The 20388-nt window shown below is 46.6% G+C and overlaps 2 protein-coding genes across 2 annotated transcripts in view; one reads left to right on the forward strand and one right to left on the reverse strand.

Annotated features, from left to right (window-relative positions):
* Positions 1-11562, forward strand: part of B4GALNT3 (beta-1,4-N-acetyl-galactosaminyl transferase 3) — a 157496-nt gene extending 145934 nt beyond the window's left edge. The window contains exons 11-20 of the mRNA XM_006862705.1: positions 521-630; positions 1477-1577; positions 1788-1849; positions 2536-3325; positions 5209-5525; positions 6201-6354; positions 6597-6669; positions 7496-7649; positions 8217-8343; positions 11454-11562. Coding sequence (XP_006862767.1) covers positions 521-630; positions 1477-1577; positions 1788-1849; positions 2536-3325; positions 5209-5525; positions 6201-6354; positions 6597-6669; positions 7496-7649; positions 8217-8343; positions 11454-11562 — 1997 coding nt within the window. The remainder of the gene's footprint in view (positions 1-520; positions 631-1476; positions 1578-1787; positions 1850-2535; positions 3326-5208; positions 5526-6200; positions 6355-6596; positions 6670-7495; positions 7650-8216; positions 8344-11453) is intronic.
* Positions 11563-15658: 4096 nt separating this feature from the next.
* The window catches only part of NINJ2 (ninjurin 2), a 123212-nt gene continuing 118482 nt past the window's right edge, over positions 15659-20388 (reverse strand). The window contains 2 exon segments of the mRNA XM_006862775.1: positions 15659-15845; positions 16519-16750. Coding sequence (XP_006862837.1) covers positions 15679-15845; positions 16519-16750 — 399 coding nt within the window. The 3' untranslated portion in view covers positions 15659-15678.

Genomic DNA, 20388 nt, shown 5'->3' on the forward strand with positions numbered 1-20388 from the left:
ATCTGCAAAAAAGAAGAAGAGGGGATGATTAACTTATGGAAGGAAGTTCAGTTATTGGCACTTCACTAGGGTGTGGCCCTGGTGGCACAAGGGTTGAGTGCTAGCCAAAAGTTGCTCCAAGGATGAAAAGACCTAGTGCTCTGCTCCTGTAAAGATGACAGTCTAGGAAACCCTACAGGGCAGTTCTTTGTCACACGAAGTCACTATGAGTCAAAATCAATTCTTTGGTGCCTAATAACAATAATATTATTCCAAAGTGAGTTGAAACACCTTTCTGTGTTCCGAGTCCTGCACCACTAAAGTGCTTCTTGAATGTTTCTGCCCCAGAAGAGTGGTGGCAGTCTCAGTTTAGCACCTGCAGCCGATGGACAGTGATCAGACTACGGCTGCTGGTGGTGAAGAGAACAATGTCCTGCTTGGGGCAGAGGACTGTGCCCCTTATGCAGCAGCCAAGAACCTTTCTGGCTCTACACCAGGTTCAGTTTCAGGCTGTCACCCTCATCCCTCTTATTGTCTTCAGTGCCTCTGATCCCCAAGTCTCATCTCCGCCATGTCCTGCCTGATTGTCCCTACAAGCCCAGCTACCTGGTGGATGGGCTCCCCCTGCAGCGGTACCAGGGACTCCAGTTTGTAAGTCTTGGACCCGGGCAGTTGGGGGCAGGAATGGGAAAGGGCTTGCTGCCTGTGCCTGGTATAGGAGATGATGAAGCAGATTCCCTCCCTCATGCCTCTCCTGGCTTGAGAAGCACTTATGTTACAAGTTGCCTCTGACCCCAATGGACTGCCCATGCAAATCCTGAGAAAGGGGCATTCTACTTCAAGAATCTCCCATATCCAACTCTGCCCCAGTGATGGTATCAGGGGAGCTGGCTTTAGGCTCCCTGCTCTCTGCTTCAAGGGCAACATACCCCTGTGCTGCCTGCAGCTATCCTTACCAGCTGGTCAGCCGGTAATATTGATTAAGTCCATAGGCAAAGCCCTGGGGGAAAATCAACTGCTAATTCTAGAGAACCTTTAGGCCATGTGGAAACCCTATAGATCTAGATCTAGAGGTGATGAGAGAGAGGATCAGAGGCAGTAATCATCTGCCAGGTCAGAGAATGGGAGGCCTGTAATTGAGAAGGTTCTTTGGAGGAGGTGACCTCGAGCTATGTTGAAAGGAAACAAAGGTGCGGTATAGTAAACAAGGAGAGGGAGGTTGATTGTGAGGGTCAAGGAGATCCAATGGCAGAGGGAACAGGGAATGGTCTAAGTTGCCTGAGGTCAGAGCTGGAAGGAGGTGAGGGTCATGCGGACTAGAGGGCTTGACTCAGGGGTTCCCTTTGGTCCAGAGAGCCCAGCACAGGAGGCATAAAAGGGAAGTGAATCTTCTTCCGTGGCAGGTCCCTAGGAGTCTTGCATGCTTCCCACTGAGGGTTTCTAACCAAGACCCTGCCCTCTTTCTCTTACTCTCGCTGCTTCTTCCCCTCCTTCAAGGTCCATCTGTCTTTTGTTTACCCCAATGACTATACTCGCCTGAGCCACATGGAGACCCATAACAAATGCTTCTACCAGGAAAGCAGCTACTACCAGAATAGGTGAGTGACACTGAATTGGCAGGAAGGTGGTCTTACAGGGGCTCTGCAGCAGCAGGGAGAGCTGCCTGGACTGAAGACAAGTGCCCTGCCAGCCCAGGGTGTCTGTGCTCTTCTTATATATCCCCTCCCCAGTCCAGGACATGACTTCCGGCCTCATGCTGTAGCCTGCCGGGCATCTGGGCTCAATCTCCATCTCCCTTTCTCCTGCAGGTTCAACTTTCAAGAGTACATCAAGATTGACCAGCCTGAGAGTCAAGGGCCAGAGCAGCCAGGTACAAAGTGACCATTTAGGCCTCCAGGTCAGGCTGGGAGGGGACGGTCAGACTATATCAGCCCTGCCTTTGAGGAGCTTAAAATCCAACTCCTCCTACCCCCACACACCAAGGGAGTCGAGAGAATAGTACTTCCCACCTATTCCACATCAAAGCCCAAGTAAAAAATGGTACTATTTTAGTTTTCCTTTAAATGTTCTTTCTTTTGTTGTTGTTGAGAAAATACACAGCAGAACATATACCAATTTAATAGTTTCTACATGCACAATTCAGTGACATTGATAAACTTCAAGAGTGCAACCATGTTCAGCCTCCTCTTCAGAGTTTAAAATGGCACTACTTTTAACAGCATGCTGGGGTCAGCTGGGGAGGATCTGGAACTCTTGCAGAGATTCCTTGCACTTCTTGGGCAGATCCCTGACACACCGGGAAGCTTTGCTATAGTGAAGCACTTATCACCCAACCTCACAGCAACCCTAGGGGAGATGGAATACTGTTCCCTTTATGCAGATGAAGAAACTGGGGTCAATTGAGGTTGAACAATTTGTCCAGGGTCCCACAATTCCATCCCAGGTCTGGGACCCCTGAGTGTGACTCACATACGATCATCTTATGTGTCTTATTGGGAGAAAGGCTGAACCCTACTGCCATGAGGAATGGGTGTTGTTAATGATGTGATCTTGCAGGTTCTGAGGAGGGCCTTCTTGAAGATTCCCAGTACGGAGATGTAGCAGAGGAGACTCCTGCCCCCAATGACCAGAACCCCAGGATGCCCACCACAACCCCTGGACAGGATATCACTGACTACCACCTCCGAAGCCTGCGGAGGCTCCTGGCACAGTCTCGGAAGAGCCTATTGGCACCCTTTTCCAAGCAGAACTCCACACCTTCCTCTTCAATGAAGCCCAGTGACATCCCAGCTCAGCGACCAAAGGAAAGGGAGAGAAAACCCAGCCCCAAGTCTAGTCAAGATTTTCCTCATTCTCACCAGTGGCTCCCTGGGCATCTGGCAGGGAACCTGCCTCAAATTAAGAGACCTGGGCCCACTGGTGAAGGCCTCAGGAAGACTCTAAAGACTCTAGAGCAGTCCCAGTGGCTGAATCAAGTGGAGTCATTCATTGCAGAGCAGAGAAGGGGAGACAGAATGGAACCTCAAGCTCCCAGAAGAGATTGGCATGGAGGGGAGGAGGTGGTGGTGGTGGCTGCAGGCCAGGAAGGACAAGTGGAAGGAGGGGAAGAGAGGGAAGAAGAGGAAGAGGAAGAAGATGTGAGTGAGGTGTTTGAATATGTGCCTGTGTTTGACCCAGTGGTAAACTGGGATCAGACCTTTAGTGCCCGGAACCTTGACTTCCAAGCCCTGCGGACAGACTGGATTGATCTAAACTGTAACACATCTGGCAACTTGCTGCTTCCAGAGCAGGAGGCTCTTGAAGTCACGCGGGTCTTCTTGAAGAAGCTCAACCAGAGGAGCCGGGGGTAAGGTAAAGGGCTCTCCTGGGGCCAGGGGCTGGGGCACATGGCAGCCAGGAAGTTCCTGCCAGCTGTAGAAATAGCTGGAACTTGACATCTAACCCAGGTTCCTGAGAAGGGCAAGTGCCCTGGGGTTCCTGCCCTGGAGAGGATCTGGTGTAGTCAGGTGTTTGTTCTATCATTCAGGCAAGGTTCTGAAGTCCCCATACTCAGGAAAGGACACAATAGACAAAGCAAAGGCTGAAAAAATTCAGAGGAAAGTTCTAAGTGTGGGCTAGAAGGCCTGAGGCATAAAGTATGGCTCCTGCTTTCTTTCTTTCTTTCTTTTCTTTTTTTAACTCTTTCATTCAACCAATTCACTTTTTTTTTAAGGTAGAATTCACCATTTAAAGTACACAGCTCACTGGTTTTTAATTTGTTCACAAAGTTTAGCAACCATCACCATTCTCTAATTCAAGAACATTTTATCACCTTCATAGAATGACTTCCTGTCTTCCTTCCCTCTCCCCAATCCCTGGCAACCACTTTCTACTTCCGTGGATTTACCTATTAGGAATATTTCATATCAATGGAATCATACAATACGTGATATTTTGTGTGTGGCTTCTTACACTTAGCTTAGTATTTTTAAGGTTTATCCATGTTGTAGCATGCATGAATACTTCCGTTGGCAAACTGCTAACCCAAAGAAAGGGGTTCAAACCCAGTAGCTAGGAGAAAAGACCTGGTAATTGCAACTGTAAAAAGAGTTGCAGCCTAGGAAACACTATGGGGCAGTTCTGCTCAGTCCTGCAGGCTTGCTGTGATTTGAAAATCAACTCAATAACAAACACCATGCACCCATATCCCATTTTGTGAGTGTGCCATATTTTTTTATCTATTCATCAGTTGTCGGGCACTTGGGTTGTTTCCCCTTTTGGGCTTTTCTGAATTATGCTTCTTATTATTCAGAATATTTCATATCAATGGAATCATACAAAACATGATATTGTGTGAATATACTTACATTCATGTATAAATTTTTATGTGGATGCATGTTCTCAGTTCTCTTTGTTAGATATTTAGGAGTAGAATTGCTGGGTCATATAGTAATTCTGTGTTTAATCTTTTGAGGAACTGCTAGACTCTTCCCAAGTAGTCATTATCGTTGTATATTTTTACCAGTATGTATGATTGTTCAAGTTTCTCCATATTCTCACCAACACTTATAATCATGTCTTTTTCATTAGAGTCATCCTAGTGGCTGTGAAAGGAACCCCAGTGGTACAGTTCAAACCCATCAGTCACTCCTCAGGAGAAAGATGAGGCTTTCTGTTCCTGGAGAGTTATAGTCTCAGAAACCGTATATACAGTGTCACTATGAGTTGGAATCGACTTGATGGTAGTGAATTTAGGAGTGTCTGTGAAGTGGTATCTCATTGTGTGTGACCTGTGTTTCCATGATGACTGACAAGGGAGTGTGGTGGCTCTATACGATAAGCACTGGACTGCAAACCCTACCACTCACTCCACAGGACAGTGATGAGGTTGTCTGCTCCCAAGAAGATGTAAAGCCTCAGAAACACTGTACAGGGTCACTGTGAGTCAGACCGACTCATCAACACTTAATAACAACAGGATACGACTGATGAGCTAACCACTCAACGTTTGATTTGAACAGTGCATTTAATTCATCATTGAGGGTTAACTTCTCAAGGAGCCCCTTGACTGTGATCCCTCTCACTCAACTTATGTACTTAGGATCTTAGAGTTGTAAGAGACTTCAGAGATCATCAGATTCAGTGGGTACATTGTTAAAAGAGATGTTGAACATCTCTAATGGCAAAACCATGGTACCCACGGTTTTGGGAAGGAATTATTCAAGTCTCCTCCCCCACTTTCTGCCATAGGAAGTACCAGCTTCAGCGTATTGTGAACGTGGAGAAGCGGCAGGATCAGCTACGTGGGGGCCGCTACCTCCTGGAGCTTGAGCTGCTGGAACTAGGCCAGCGCCTGGTGCGGCTTTCAGAATATGTGTCTACTCGAGGCTGGCAGGGCATTGATCCAGCTGGGGAGGAGGTTGAGATCCGGAACCTGCAGGGCCTGGTCTGGGGCCCACACAAGCACCAGAGACATATCCTGAATGCCCCGGCCCCAGAACCCAAGCTGTGCTGGCCCCAGGGCTTCTTCTGGAATCACAGAGCCATGGTCCATTTCATTGTGCCAGGTGAGCCTCAAGCTGATCGTGGGCGTTGGCTCCACAAGCAGGGATCCTAATAATGGTCATGAGCACTGAGGTTTGTACTCACAACAGTTTGTAAGAAAGGCCATTTTTCAGGTGAAGAAACTGAGGCTCACACGCAAAAAAAGTAACCTGTCCAAGGTTACATGGCTAGTAAGTGTTAGAGCTAGAAATTGATCCTGGCTCATAGGCCATGCTCTTTCTGTTGTACCAGGTTTCAGGGTCAGGAGAGAGAATCAGCTGGGGTTGTTGTACTGCCTGAAACAACTGGTCTTGGGAAACAGGAAGGGATGGTACAAATAGAGGATTGGCTGATTCTTACAAGAAGAGGGACACATAACAGCAGTGGGGTTGAACAAGCAGTAAAGGATGATAATAAGGTGAACAGATCCCAGAGTTTGATTGTTAGAATGTGGCAGAGTGACTATGAGTAGAACTGATGACAAGCTTCAGCCCAAGGTCTCATGGGGTCCCGCCTGAGGGGTGGGAGGCAGGGGGCCAGGATACAGAGGCCTCTTTAGCTGTGAGTTCTCCCTCTGCCCTTGGTCTCTGTGCTGCGTCTTTGAGAGGTTCCCAGAGTTGCTAGAGCTGTGACCAAAAGTGGAGGTACTCACCATTACACACCTCTTCTTCTTGCTCTTCTCTGCCCCACTGGGACAGTGAAGAACCAGGCGCGTTGGGTGCAGCAGTTCATCAGAGACATGGAAAAGCTTTTCCAGGTCACTGGTGACCCACACTTCAATATCATCATCACCGACTACAGCAGTGAAGACATGGATGTTGAGATGGCACTGAAGAGGTCCAAGCTGCGGAGGTGAGGAGGGCCCCTGGCCTGGATGGCATCACCTGGGCTGCCTCCTTCCTCAAGTCCCAGAATAGCTGGGTCTGGTTCAGAGACAGCAGTTCACCCCAGCTCTCTTGATTGCAGTCTCCAGCTTTCTCCAAAGAACTCATCTGTCCATAATCCCATCCCAGGAACACATCTGTTCCTGCTGTCTTCCTCCAGGGGACCACCACAGTTGTGTTGTTGATACTCTGCTCTCTCTTTTCCCTCAGCTACCAGTACATGAAGCTAAGTGGAAACTTTGAGCGCTCAGCCGGACTCCAGGCTGGCATAGACCTGGTGAAGGTAAGTGATCTGGGAGGGGCATGGGAAGTGTGATTCAAGGTAGAGGGGAATTTGGACTGTGTAAGGTGGTCAGCTCCTTGGGGATAAAAGTATGGGGGTCCTCTCTGTATTCTGCAGGGCCAGTACCAGGGTGAAATTAATTAGAAAATGATAATGGAGCATTTGCCCAATTTTCTAAAGTACTTGGGGTCCGTAAAAAAATGGGTGGACTTCTCTGAAAGGGATCACATTAGGAGGCCCTGGATGGATGGGTGGTCGTGGTGGAGGGGCATCATAAAAAGGACCAGTTTACTGATGGGCTAGTCGAACCCCCGAGATTAAAGCTCTTATCACCCTTCAAGCCTAGAACTGAACTCACCTCCATGGCTCAATTTCCAGTCAAATAATAGATAGATCCATAAGGGGCACAATAACACTAGGGAGGTACAAACACCTTAGAACAAGCAACCATTTGAGATCAAAAGGACAGCATTTACCCAAGGACAAAGTTCAGAAGGGTTAAGAGAGGAGGAATGGAAACAGGAAATGGAGGAAGTCGGAGACGGGATGTTACGTCGTGGGAATTACAGTCAATGACATGAAACAAAATGTGTATGAATTGTTGAATAGAAATGGACCTCTGTAAACTTATACCTAATTCACAATTTAAAGTTCCATCTACTCATTCTGAGCTGTGCTCTGAAGCCCAGTGCTATGAGAATCTTTCCAGCAGTTTGTTTTGTGCAAGATTGTCAGTCATTCCAATGGGGATTGTCCTCAAGTGACCTGGTCTCCTAACCATCATAGACCGTAGGGTCTGCTGACTCTTCCCATGTTCTGTCCCCAGGACCCACACAGCATCATCTTCCTCTGTGACCTCCACATCTACTTTCCACCTGGAGTCATCGATACCATTCGGAAGCATTGTGTGGAGGGCAAAATGGCCTTTGCCCCCATGGTGATGAGGCTGCATTGTGGGGCCACCCCCCAGTGGCCTGAAGGTGAGCCCTGCCCTGGGCTCCAGAGGGTGGAAAAAACCTCTTCTGGCCTTAGCCTTTAGCCCCAGAACTGGACACAGTCATATCTATGAGTGTCAGCATCCCCCACCTTTCCCCCAGTGCACCAGAGAAGGGCCCCTAGGGCTGTGGTGGCAGCAGCAGAAACAACAGACATTTCCAGCTTCATCCTCCCCTTCATTTATCAAACAATAATGTGCCAGACTCTGTGCCCCTCTTTCTAGAAATAGACAAGGAAACCAACACACAGCGGTGGCTGCTGTTATCAGATTCTATGTAGGGTCATCATTAGCCCTTTTGTCATCCTTAGCAGGACTCCTGCTTTTTGCTGGCCCATGGACCTCAGCTTAGGGGGCATCTTCCTAAAACAGACAAGGGTCTTTTTCAGCTGAAACAGTTCACAGTTTCAGCAGACCTCATCCAGCACATGTGGGCTACCCTGTTCTGCCTCCTTCAGAAAAGTCTGCAGGAATGCAGACTTTCCAGGCTTCTTCATGCTTCCTTGGTCCATGAGCCTGGTCTCACCTGATCTTCCTTCATGTTTGTCCATAGGCTACTGGGAGGTGAACGGGTTCGGACTGCTCGGCATCTACAAGTCAGACCTGGACAGGATCGGGGGCATGAACACCAAGGAGTTCCGAGACCGCTGGGGTGGAGAGGACTGGGAGCTTCTGGACAGGTGACTGGAGAAAGGAGGGCATCTGAGAGAGGCTGGGATTCAGTCCCATCAGGGACTTTGGGGAAGGAACAAAATCCGACAAGCAATGGCTTTAGATTCCTAAAATGTAGGTCAGTCAGATGCTGCATAAAGAGAACTGAACTGGGAGAGGCTCTAACACTTACTAGATGCTGTTGAGTTGGTTCTGACTCACAGCGACCTGATGCACAACTTAAGGAAATACTACCTGGTCCTATGCCATCCTCACAATTGTCGTTATGTTTGAGCCCATTGTTGCAGCCACTGTGTCCTTCATCTCACTGAGGGTCTTCCTCTTTTTTGCTGATCCTCTACTTTACCAAGCCTGATGTCCTTTTCCAGAGAGGTGATACTTCCTTTGTCCATATCACAGGGCTGGTGTGGAAATTAAAGGTGTGAAAAAGCAGTTAGTAAACTGTCAAGGCAAAACCAAAAACTGCTGAGCAGTATAAACATAAATGATAATGTTCTCAACACCAAGCAAGGCATTCTCTGAGAATATGACTACATTTTCCCTAACCAGAGTAGCTGTCCATCTCTCCACAGCTACCCAGAGGAAGAAGCTGAAATTATGCAAATACAGAGACTTCAAAAAATTTGTGGAAAAATTCCACTCTGTGTAAATTCCATTTTTCCACAAACTTTTTGTAACCCTCTCATAGATAAACAAAAAGGTCAGGAAAGATTTTGAGGCCAGCAAAAGAAAAGAAACTCTGTGGACCATTAAAAGGTAACAAGAGATCCAGAAGGTTCTGGGTCCCTGGCAGCCAAGGGAGAAGGATGTTTTGATGAGGAAAAAGTGATCAATGATATGGAAAGCCTCAGAGAAGGAGGAGAACATAGTACATGCTGCCAGACAATGGCAAGCAGGCAAGCAGGGTATTTTTACAGGGAGTAAGTTCAAGCAGTGACATTAGGTTGTAGGCATTTGAGGAACATGCAGATGGTGAAGAAGTAGAGACAGTGTAGTATGGAGGAAAAGAGGATGGCACCTTGAGATGTGAGCTAAAGGGGAAAGGAGGGAGAGGGGGTGAAAAAACAAAAATTAAAAAAAAAAAAAAAAGTGTGGTAGCTATAAGTGCCCAGAGGAAGTGGACAGTAGGGTCAAGAGCATCTTGGGAGGGTTCATCCTGACAAGGCAGTGAACCACTTCTTCCTGAAAGACTGGACAAGAGACAGGTATTCACTGCTGTGACCAGGTAATCTACATATATTACCTCATTACCAAACAACATAGTACTTTGTACAAATCTGCTACAAAAGACCTCTTAAAGTTTTGCAAAACAAAGATGTCACTCTAAAGACTAAAGTACAGAAAAAAAAAAGAACATTCTGTTGAAAAATAAGTACAAAACAAGATTGATGACATAAACAAGTCTAAAAATAAAATAAAGATGAAAGTGTACCTGACTCAAACCATGGTGTTTTCAGTCATCTCTTATGCATGTGGAAACTGGACAATGAATAAAGAAGACCAAAGAAGAATCAATGCTTTTGAATTACAGTGTTGGTGAAAAATACTGTATATACCATGAACTGCCAGAAGAATGAACAATTTTGTATTGGAATGCTCTTTAGAAGAAGGATGGTGAGACTTTGTCTTGTGTGTTTTGGACATGATATTAGGAGGTACCAGTCTCTGGAGAAGGGCATCATTCTTGGTAAATAGAGAGTCAGCAAAAAAAAGAAAGCTCAATAAAATGGATTAACCCCATGGTTGCACTAATGAGCTCAAACTTAGGAACCATTGTGAGGATGCTACAGGACCGGGCAGTGTTTCATTCTGTTGTCCATGTGGCTGCTATGAGTGCGAACCAACTCGATGGCACCTAACAATGCAACACCACCTCATTTACTTCCCCCATCTGTGAAGTAGGTGTAAGCATCTCCATTTCTCACATAAGAAAACTTGAGTTTTGAATAGATGAAATACTTGCCCCAAATCTCACAGCTAGTGAGAGTCAGAGACTTAAAAAGCAGGCCTGTTTTCATCCACACACACCCCCGCCCCACCCCCCGAGGGTAGGAACCCTGGTGTGGCGCTGTGGGCTAATGCGTCAGACTGCAAAGTCATTTGAACTGCAAGGTTGGTGGTTCAAGCTGACCACCTGCTTCTTGGAAACCCTATACAGGGTTGCTATGGGTCGGAATTGACTCGACAGCACTTAACAACAACAACAGAAGGTAGAAAGAAAAGGAAGATGGCAATCTGAGAGAATTTAAGGTGAAAAGGAGGAAATTAGAGGAAGTTTCTGTTAGATAATCCAGATGTCATAAAGCTAGATCAAAGTAGATCCCAAAGCAGATGGAAGGCACAATTTTAGAAGTCTGATCTAGCAATTCCCTCCACCCTTGCTCTCCATGCCAGATTGGCCTCAGAAGAAAGAGAGGGCCTGGGGACAAAGTCTCCAGCTCTCATCTTCTGCTCCCATCAGACACAATAGGGTGTTCCTTGTAAGCTAAACAGTTATTGGGCACTTGGTGTATATAAAATCCCTCATCTCTTATTTTTACCATCATCCTCACGTATATGTGTGTGTGTTTGTATATGTGGGAACGTGGTGGCTCCATAAGATAAGCATTGGACTGAGAACTACAAGGTCTGGGATTCAAGCCCACTAACTGCTCCATGGGAGAAATATGAGTCTTTCTGCTCCTGCAAATATTTTAAAAGCCTCAGAAACTCTATGCAGGTCACTATGAGTCAGAACCGGCTCGACAACACCCAACAACAGCAACAACGTGTGTGTGTGTGTGTGTGTATCTCTCTCTCTCTCTCTCTCTCTCTCTCTCTCTCTATATATATATATATATATATATATATATATATATATATATAAATTATTATCCTCTTTGTAGATATAAGCTGACTGAGGCCCTTACACAGCTACTAAGTCATGAAGCTGGAATTCAAACCCACACTCTTTCCACTCCTCTCCGTTCTGCTCCCTATGCCCGGTGGGAAATGAACAGAGGAAGGAAGGGACAGGCTCTGACGCAGATGTAGAAGGACAGGTTCCTCAGGGTCTCAGCCTTATTCCCAAGGGCCTCTCCTGCTTCTCTTGGCTCATGCTGCCTTTCCCCCCATTCAGGATCCTCCAAGCAGGCCTGGAAGTGGAACGTCTCGCCCTCAGGAATTTCTTCCATCACTTCCATTCCAAGCGAGGCATGTGGAACCGCCACCAGATGAGGACACCATAATTCTGAGGGGTGGCCCACTGGACCAACTACTTCCTGCTCCTTGACTGGCAGTTGCTCTTCCAGGGCCCCTGCTCCCTGCTGGAAAAGGGCAGCGGAAGGGGCAGAAGCAAAGGCTGGGCCCTGTGAGGCCTCAGAGATAAACCCCCACTCCACCGGGGCTGTCCCCGCACTCAGAGGTGGCAAGGCCCCCCTCTCCATCCTGGGGCCTCCAGAAGGGAAGACTTGGGGAGAGGGTCAGGAGGGTCTGCTCACAGTTGGCAGAGATGGAACCACCTCTGAGAAGGACAGGGCAATGAGGCCAAGAAAGGAAAGACCGCCTAAGCAATACCATCTTCATCCATGAAGGTGCATTCTAGCACCCACCCAGAACTCCTCACAAGGAGTATGAACCATGAACTAGAAACTTCTTTGGGACATCATTTATTGGGGTTTTATTTTTTTAACAGAAAACCAAAACTGTAACTGTTCAGTCCTTTGCAGACCTAGCATTGACTGTGAGAGAGGGATGAAGTTGTACATCTAGACTAAGTTCCCACTTGCATACCTCAGACCCACTCCTGTGTAGTTTACGTCCAGTCCCTTGGTCCTGACCCTAACAGTTGATTTGTAACCAGAGGGGCTGGTCCCATGGGGAACAATTCTCAGTTCCACCCCATACTTGTGCCTTCCAGAGATGCACACACCTCTCTCAGGTCACCAGTGCAAGGTGGCCATCAGCTAGGGCGTTAACCTTAGCCTCCAGCCTAACCAGAAGCACAGAACTAACGTCATCTTGCTAGTGCAGCAGCGGAGTTGGGAGATAAGAACTGGTGGGCAGTGGACTCTTCACCCACCAGTGTTTGGCATCCAGGCTGTGTGTGTGGAATGGACAAGGTGAAGAAGGCAAGGAAGTGAAGTTCCTCTCCCTTCTCAGCTCACCTGTAAAATACAGCCTCTGGAGAGAAGATGAAGAAGAGAGGAGCACAGATGTGGGAATGATCTATCTGTGGACTTTCCTTAGATGAGAAGAAGGAGCGAGGCAGTCAGGGAAGGATAGAAAGAAGTCCACACAGCCCAACACTTTTATGAACTTGCCTTCCTGCAGGAGAACTCCAGCCACCTAGCAGGGCTTATGTTGAGAGGAACGTACTGGATGTACCTTGGGTGGAAGGAGAGGGATGTGTTTGGGTGAAACCCTGAACCATGAAGCAGGGTAGGGTAGGGTAGGGTAGGGTAGGGGCAGGATGAGAGGGTTTGGGCATCATCTCCTAGTGGAAGGGAGCAGGCGGGAGGGGGGGTTGCTGGGGGGTGGAGGGGAATGGGGCAGGAGGACATGAAAAGTGAAGCAGTTTCAGGGAAAACAGTCCTTGACCTTTGTTGTCTACTGCTACCGTTCCCCTACCTGATGATCCCGCAATTATCTTGCACTAACAATCCCCAGGTGCCTTTATGGCTGGGGATTTTTCTATTGCTGCTGCTGCCTCCCCTGCTGCTGCTGAATTCACCAATGGTGCATTGGATACTGGAACTTGAACTCCAGTGTCTGTTTAGGGAGGCGAGTGCAGGGCATCTGTGCTGTGAGGAAGGACTGTGAGGTGCAACAGGGCCCAGCTTGGGCCACTCAGTTGAGCCCAAGCTCATGCTGTTACAGAAACCAAACCACAGCGTTTGGAGTCGAAAGGTCTACCTAGTAGGCTCTTCATTCACCAAGAGCATAAGCTTAGTATAAGGGGACAGGGAGCCAGTTGAGAACTTTCTGTAGGATGGGCAGAATCCCTGCCTCCTAAGGAATCAGAAAGGACAGAGTCTTTTAAATTAAAACAGTTGTAGCTGATGGATGCTATACAAGCTCCCTGGGCCTTGGCTTTTTATGGTCCCTGCTCAGGCCTGCTACCTTCTAGAAAGAGCTCATAGGGAGGAGGTCAGGGCTGCAGTTGGCCATGGGGAGCCCAGGTTTCCTTCTGGAACCACTCTCATCCTTGGACATTGCATTGGCAAGCTTGCAACAGCCCAAATAGCTTCCTGGCTTCATTTCACCTTTTGATGAGCCAACCCAGCCTTTGTCCTGTCCAACCACCACCCCTCTGTCCCTGGGCCAGTGCCTTGTGTTTGATGTTTGTTACCTCCACACCATTTGCCTTAAGGGGAAGGGCCTGACATGGCCCTCACTCTGAGGGAAATGTCTTGGATTGGGGTGGGAAGGGGATGGTGAGAGGGAAAGTTAAATACAGCATCTTTTTAGGTGAAAAAATAAATGGCTCTTGAGTTGTTGTGTTGTTTTTTTTGTTGTTGTTATCTTTCCATGGTGGGAGAGGTCACAGAAATCACATCTCTGCCTCTCAGCTGTCAGGCGCATGATGGACATGCCAAGTCCCCTCCCATGCCACCCTTTACCACTGTTGTTTGGGACCCACCTTCTATGAGCAATGGGTTACTCAGGGACCACATTATTCCTGTGTGAGGAGCTCATAGTGAAATAGGAGAGGAGACATTTTCTGTTTCAGTGTGTTAGTCGAGCTTGGTAGTTTCAGTTGAGAAAGGATTCATGTACCCTGGGTGAAGGCTAGATGAGAATGCAGTGGACAAGAGCCAAGGTGTGACTTATTCTAAAGTAGACAATTGAATAGTCTTTTCTGTTTGATCTGGGCCTGCCCTGGGATGTTTTACAGGTACAAACTTACCTTCCTGGTTATTTTAGTTGAGGCAAAGATCACAGTTAGTTTGCATTCCTTAGACACATGTTTAAGAGAAAGTGTCAGTGTGAAAGCTAGAGTAGGTTCACAGTAGATTCTCAGGAAAGATTGTGTCTGTGTGCATCAATCCAGAACAGACTCATCTGGAGTTGATGCAGCAGATATGAGCCAAAGGCATGTGGTTCCAACCAAGCTGAATCCAAGCAGGATCCACAGGAGAGGGAGTGATTTGAAAGCTTGGAGTTTGTTCCCTTTTCCAGGATATGGATGAGGAGGGCATTCAGACACCAACCCAATGGTTGGGTCTTCACTACTGAAGACAGACTGACTCAGTGGATTCGCTGAAACATTTATAGATAGTATTCCATTTTACAGAGAGGAAAAGTCAGACCTGGAGCAGAGGGTAGGGATGGGGTGGAATCAGAACCACTATTCTTAAGCTGGGAGGACTCAATTCTTCTCATTTGTCTCATGCTCATGAGATGCTACCAGGGAGAAAGGTTAGCAGGATCCCAGTCTGAACTCAGGACTCCACATCAAGATGGAATTCACTTAGCCCAGCAAAGTGTCACATCTTAATTCAGGTGCTTGTGGGAAGGGCGCAAAGGCATCTACATTGTCCTTTTAGGACCTTTCCCAAGGACTGTGGAAAGTGCCTAGTAGCCTGGGCGATCAGGTAGGAAGAAGGCAGAAGCAGTTCTAGACTGGGTACCTGTAGGGGAAACAAGAGACAATGAGAGGTCAGCCTCAGCCCCAATGCTCTTCATACTTCAATGTGCACACGATTCACCTGGCAATCTTGTGAACATGCAGATTTAGCTCAGTAGGTCTGGAGTGGTGCCTGAGATTCTGCATTTTCAGCAGCCTCCCAGGTGATGTTTGTTACTGGTTCAGAGAACACAATTTGAGTAGCAAGTATGCTGTACAAAGCCAAGGAAGGACTCCACATTTCCATCTTTCCTCTTTCCAGAATACACAGCCAACCTCTCTACCCAGGCTATAGAAAAACCCAAATCTAGGAAGTGAAAGAGCTTTGGTAGCATAGTGGTAATGAGTCGGACTGCTAACCTCGGTGTCAGCAATTCAAAACTACAATTCGTCAGGAGAACGATAAGGTTTTCTGCTCCCATAAAGATTTACAGCCTTGGAAACCCTATGCAGGGTGGCTGTGAGTTGGAACCAACTCCATAGCATATAATACCACCACCAAGAAGGGGATTCAACCATTTTTTGAGCACAAGGGGCTTTGGGACAGGCTTTTCTGAGTCTCAACCCAAGTCCTTTCTCCAAGATCCCCTCCTTGTGTCTTATATCTATAGTTAGACCTTTTGCATGACAAGGGATTTCTCATACCCCAACCTCCCTGAGGTGAGAGAAAAGCCACCTGGGGAGCCCTTTGACCAAGGACTCCTATCCTTTCCCTCACCTGGGCCCCAGACTTTGTTCAGAAAGGATTTCTTGAGGTCCTGGCAGCCAGGAACCCTGTCTTATGTGTCCCGAAGGCTGTAATGAAAATGTTGATGACAACAGTGATGAACACCAGGGTGGTGGTAGCATTGTTGAGCTGGTTTAATTGCCACTGCTTTTCTACCTCGTTCAGGTTCAGCCGTGCTGTGGAAAAGTGGGAGATAAATGTCAGGGTGGGGGCCTTAGCCAGAAGTTTGCCTCACAACATCCACTGGAGAAAGTCTGGTACCTCAGAGATCCAGAAATCAAGGGAGATTGGAGTCATGGGGCTGAGATGCCTTTTGCTCTTACTGAGCATCCACACAGTGCTTACCAGGATCTGGATTTGGTTCTTCTATGAGTGGGAATAAATGCTCAAAAAATAGGCTCTGAGGAACGTGGGCTCAGGTTAGTGAGGGCAGTCATTCAGCAGGTGATCATGGGTGTCCACACTATGGGCTCCAGGAGATAGGATGGTATGCCTTCTCTCACTGTATAGGAGTTATCTTTGGGGCATGTGTGGATGCAAAGGGCTAAAGCAAGCTTGGTGTTAGTCACATTGAGTTGACTCTGACTCATGGTGGCCCCGAGTGGGCAGAGTAAAACTGCTCCAGGGTTTTCTAGGCTGTAACTTTCAGAAAATTACTAGTCTTTCTTCTGATCTACCTTTGAATGAGTTCAACGTGCCAGCCTTTTGATTAGTAATTGTTTGCACTACCCAGCGACTTCTAATACAAGGGAGGTACTTGGGCCTTCTCTTCCCACCAGGGGGCACTGAAATGGAAAGTCTGACACCCAGCTCCACCTCCAGCCCCAGCCCCAGGCCTGGGTTCCTCACCAATGACCACCAAGAGGATTCCGATGACCACCTGCAGAAGCAGGGAGATGCTGATGAGAGTGATGAGGGTGGTATAGTAATAAGAGGATGGCCCTTGCTCCAGCACTGCTTTCAGCCGCGTGGCATTGGACATAAAGAGGGCCACATCCAGCATGCTCTCTGCCACACTCTTCTTGGTGGCATAATGGTTCAAGTTGATGGGCTGGCTCCTCCTGGAGTTGGAGTTCCCAGGCTGCCAGAGAGAAAGCACAGGCTTATCCGGGAGACTCCAAGAAGCAGTAGAAAGAATAGAGAGAGCTTCTTGTTGTTGTTTAACGTTGTCGAGTTGGTTCTGACTCATAGCGACCCCAAACCCAACAGAAAGAAACACTCACTGGTCCTGGACCATCTTCACAATTGTTTTACATTTGAACCCATTGTTGCAGCCACTGTGTCAATCTGATCTCTCTGAGGGACTTCCTCTTTTCACAGACCCTTCACTTTACTAGGGCTTTTAAATTTTCTGTTTTAAAATTTAAAATTTTTAGCTCCCCGCAAACCAAGTGGGAGTAACTCCCTTCTCAATTATGTAGTATGAAAACAAAAAAGCGTTGGGCTGTTGCTGTCTTGTTGTTAAGTAGGTGCTGACTCGTAGCAACCTTGTATAGGATTCCGAGGAGCGGCTTGTGAGTTTGAAACTCCAACCTTGTGGTTTAATTGAACTTGAGGTAGAGAGTTGATCCTACAGCCACCAGTTGGCTAGAGAATCTTTGAGGAACTTAGAGCTCTGAAATAATACGATGTTGTAATTTCTTGGAAGATCAGCCCTTCCCTTACACTTTCACACAATCATCTGAAGAAAGGGGAAGGATCATCCTTGGCTGCTTGAAAATGTATCCTCAACCATTTATTCACTATTTGTCCTGGATCAGGCATCAGCACAAGCTTGCTCTCTCTGAAAGAAAGTCACCTGAGAACTCAGTAGGAGTTCTGAGACTTAGGTAGCCACACATACTTCTCTAAGTATGACATGCCCCAGGGTAGATGCAAAGTTTAGCAAATGGAGCATGTCATCCTAGGAGAAGAAGTATGCTGCATTTTGACCCCCCTTCCCTTCCCTCCGTTTGTACCCTCGCTGTGCCAGCTCAGGTGCACTCAGGCTGTTACACCCACAAACACAAGCTGTCTCAACTCATTCATGGATGGATGTCTATATACACACAATGATGTATATTAGACAAAGGTCCTGAATTTTTTTTTCATTTCCTTGGCTAGAATTTATTGAAGTATAATTTCCTTTTGACTTGATTTTAAGGCATATGATAAGCACTGGACTGGACTGTGAACCATGGTTGGAGCCCACCAGCCGTTCCATGGGAGAAAGATGAGGCTTTCTGCTCCTGCAAAGATTTATAGCCTTGGAAACCCATACTGGGTCGCTAGGAGTCAGAGCTGACTCAACAACACTTAACAACAACAACAAGCTAGTCTCAAAAACCCACTAACTTCAAAGTAGGCTCACAATACAGGGCACGTGGTATCAGCTTCTGGGTTAGGCCAAGAAGTTCAGACTAGACTGCAAGCAGTCTGCAGTCACTCAACATTACTTGGGTCAGTTTTAGGGAGATTAATAATGGTGCTTGTGATGATTTGGTCCAGGAAGAACTATAACAGAGAGACCCAAAAGTTACGGTCTTGATCTCCAAGAGGTGGGCTTGCCCTGTAGACAAAGCCCATAAGAAAGGCCCTTCTGGGTGCAAGGAGCTCAGCTGGAAGTAACTGTGAGGTGTAACTTTACAATGAAGATGGCAGACTTCTAGAAATGCACTTGACCCCACGTATCTGCTCCAAGGAGAAACCTGCAGACATATTTTCAGCTCTTGCTAAGTAACTCTTTATTTGCACTCAGTACATTTGGGAAAGTCTGCCACAAAACTAAGACCACAGAATAACAGAGGAAAAGACAGCACTGAACAGCAAGAAAATTCATCCCACGCACTTTTAAAAGAATTTAAGTGAAACAGTAAAAAGGTTGAAGATTAACAAAAAAAAAACAGATTGTTGTTAAGTGCCATCAAGTCTATTCTGACCCATAGCTACTCTGTATAGAGTTTCCAAGGAGCAACTGGTGAACTTGAACTGCCAACCTTGCGGTTCAAACTGACTTTGCAGTTCAGAGCATTAACCCACAGTGCCACACCAGGACTCCAAATAAACAGAGCATTAAAAAAAAAAACCCACACACAAACGTTATGGTCTTGTTTGAATGTCAAGGTGACAAGGATCTGAAGCAGGGTAGTAGTGAGAAAGCAGAGGACTTTGAAAGATGGACAGCTCAGAAGTAGGGATGCTAACCTCACAGTTACCATGATGGGATGGAGATCTGTTGGATGGATGAGTGCATGGATGGATGACACAGGTCTCACAGGGTTCTGTTTCTGGTGTTCAGTGTGACCCCAGCAAGTCACACTGGGGAAAGGAGAAAGGATAATCTGACCAGGACCTGGACTCTAAAAGCCCTTAACCTAAATCCAACTGCTATCAGTGGATTCCAACTTAGGTTTCTTAGATTGTAAATTTTTATGGGTGCAGACAGCCTCTTCTTTCTCCTATGGAGCAGCTGGTGGTTTTGAACCACCAACCTTGGCCTTAGCAGTCCAACACCTAACCCACAGTGCCACCAGGACTACTGAAGAGGTCTCCAAATGCAGTGGTCTCCAAACTTTCTTAATTGTTGTTGTTAAGTGCCGTTAAGTTGGTTCTCACTCATAACGACCCTGTATAGTGTTTCTGAGGAGCCACTGGTGAGTTTGAACCGTCGACCTTATGGTTCAAACAGAACTTGTTGTTTTTATCCTATGGCATCACACCAGGACTCAAACTTAAATAGTGCACTAAAACATATTTTGACCATGCAGCTCTAAAACATATATATGATCTCATAAATTGTAGGCATACCCAATAGAATACTTACTGGTGAAGTTCAAAGACCACAGCCTTCAATATGGTTGTACCTCAATGTAAAGAAAACAAAAACCCCAAAACACCCTCACCACTGGACCAATAAACAACACCAAGATAAACGGAGAAAAGATTGAGGTTGTCCAAGATTTCATTTTGTTTGGATCAACCATCAACACTCAAGCAATAGTCAAGAAATCAAATGATGTATTGCATTAGGAAAATTTGCTGCATGTGACCTTTTTCAAGAACAAAAACATCAGTTTGAGGACTAAGGTACACTTGACCCAAGCCATGGTAATTTCAATAACATCATATGCATGTGAAAATTGGTTGGTTTCCTGAAGTAAACAGCAGTTGCCAACCAAGAAAAAGTTCAAAAGTTAGCCATCAGCTGGAAAATTGATGCTTACAGTTTTCTGGGATTCTCAAGGGCCAATATTAGAACACTATCAGTAAAAAGGTTCAACAATCAACAGTGCTCATTTTAGTGAGATGCTCACTGAAGAGCTGAAGCCTAAACTTTGGATTAAACACAGAGGACTGCTATCCAAAGGCATTGTGATCTTGCATGACAATACACATCCACACACCTCTGCCCACACATTGACACCCTGCAAAAACTTTGTTTTGAGCTGTTAAAGCATCCTCCCTATAGTCCTGCTCTTGCTCCTGTTTGTGCCCCTGAAAGCAGCACTGCAAGGATGAAGATTAACCTCTGATGAAGAGCTGAAGACAGTGATGCATTCATGGCTTGCAGCTCAGCCTAAAACAGTTTGTAATAAGGGACTACAAAAGCTTGTTGACAGATGGAATTACAAGGAGATTGTATTGACAAGCAAGGAGATTATGTTTAAAAAATTGATTAAAATAAATTCTACAACCAGAGTGCAGATATTTTTTGACTCACCCTCATATTTTCTTTTTTTT

The sequence above is a fragment of the Chrysochloris asiatica genome, unplaced genomic scaffold, assembly GCF_000296735.1.
Source record: "Chrysochloris asiatica unplaced genomic scaffold, ChrAsi1.0 scaffold00050, whole genome shotgun sequence".
NCBI lineage: Eukaryota > Metazoa > Chordata > Mammalia > Afrosoricida > Chrysochloridae > Chrysochloris > Chrysochloris asiatica.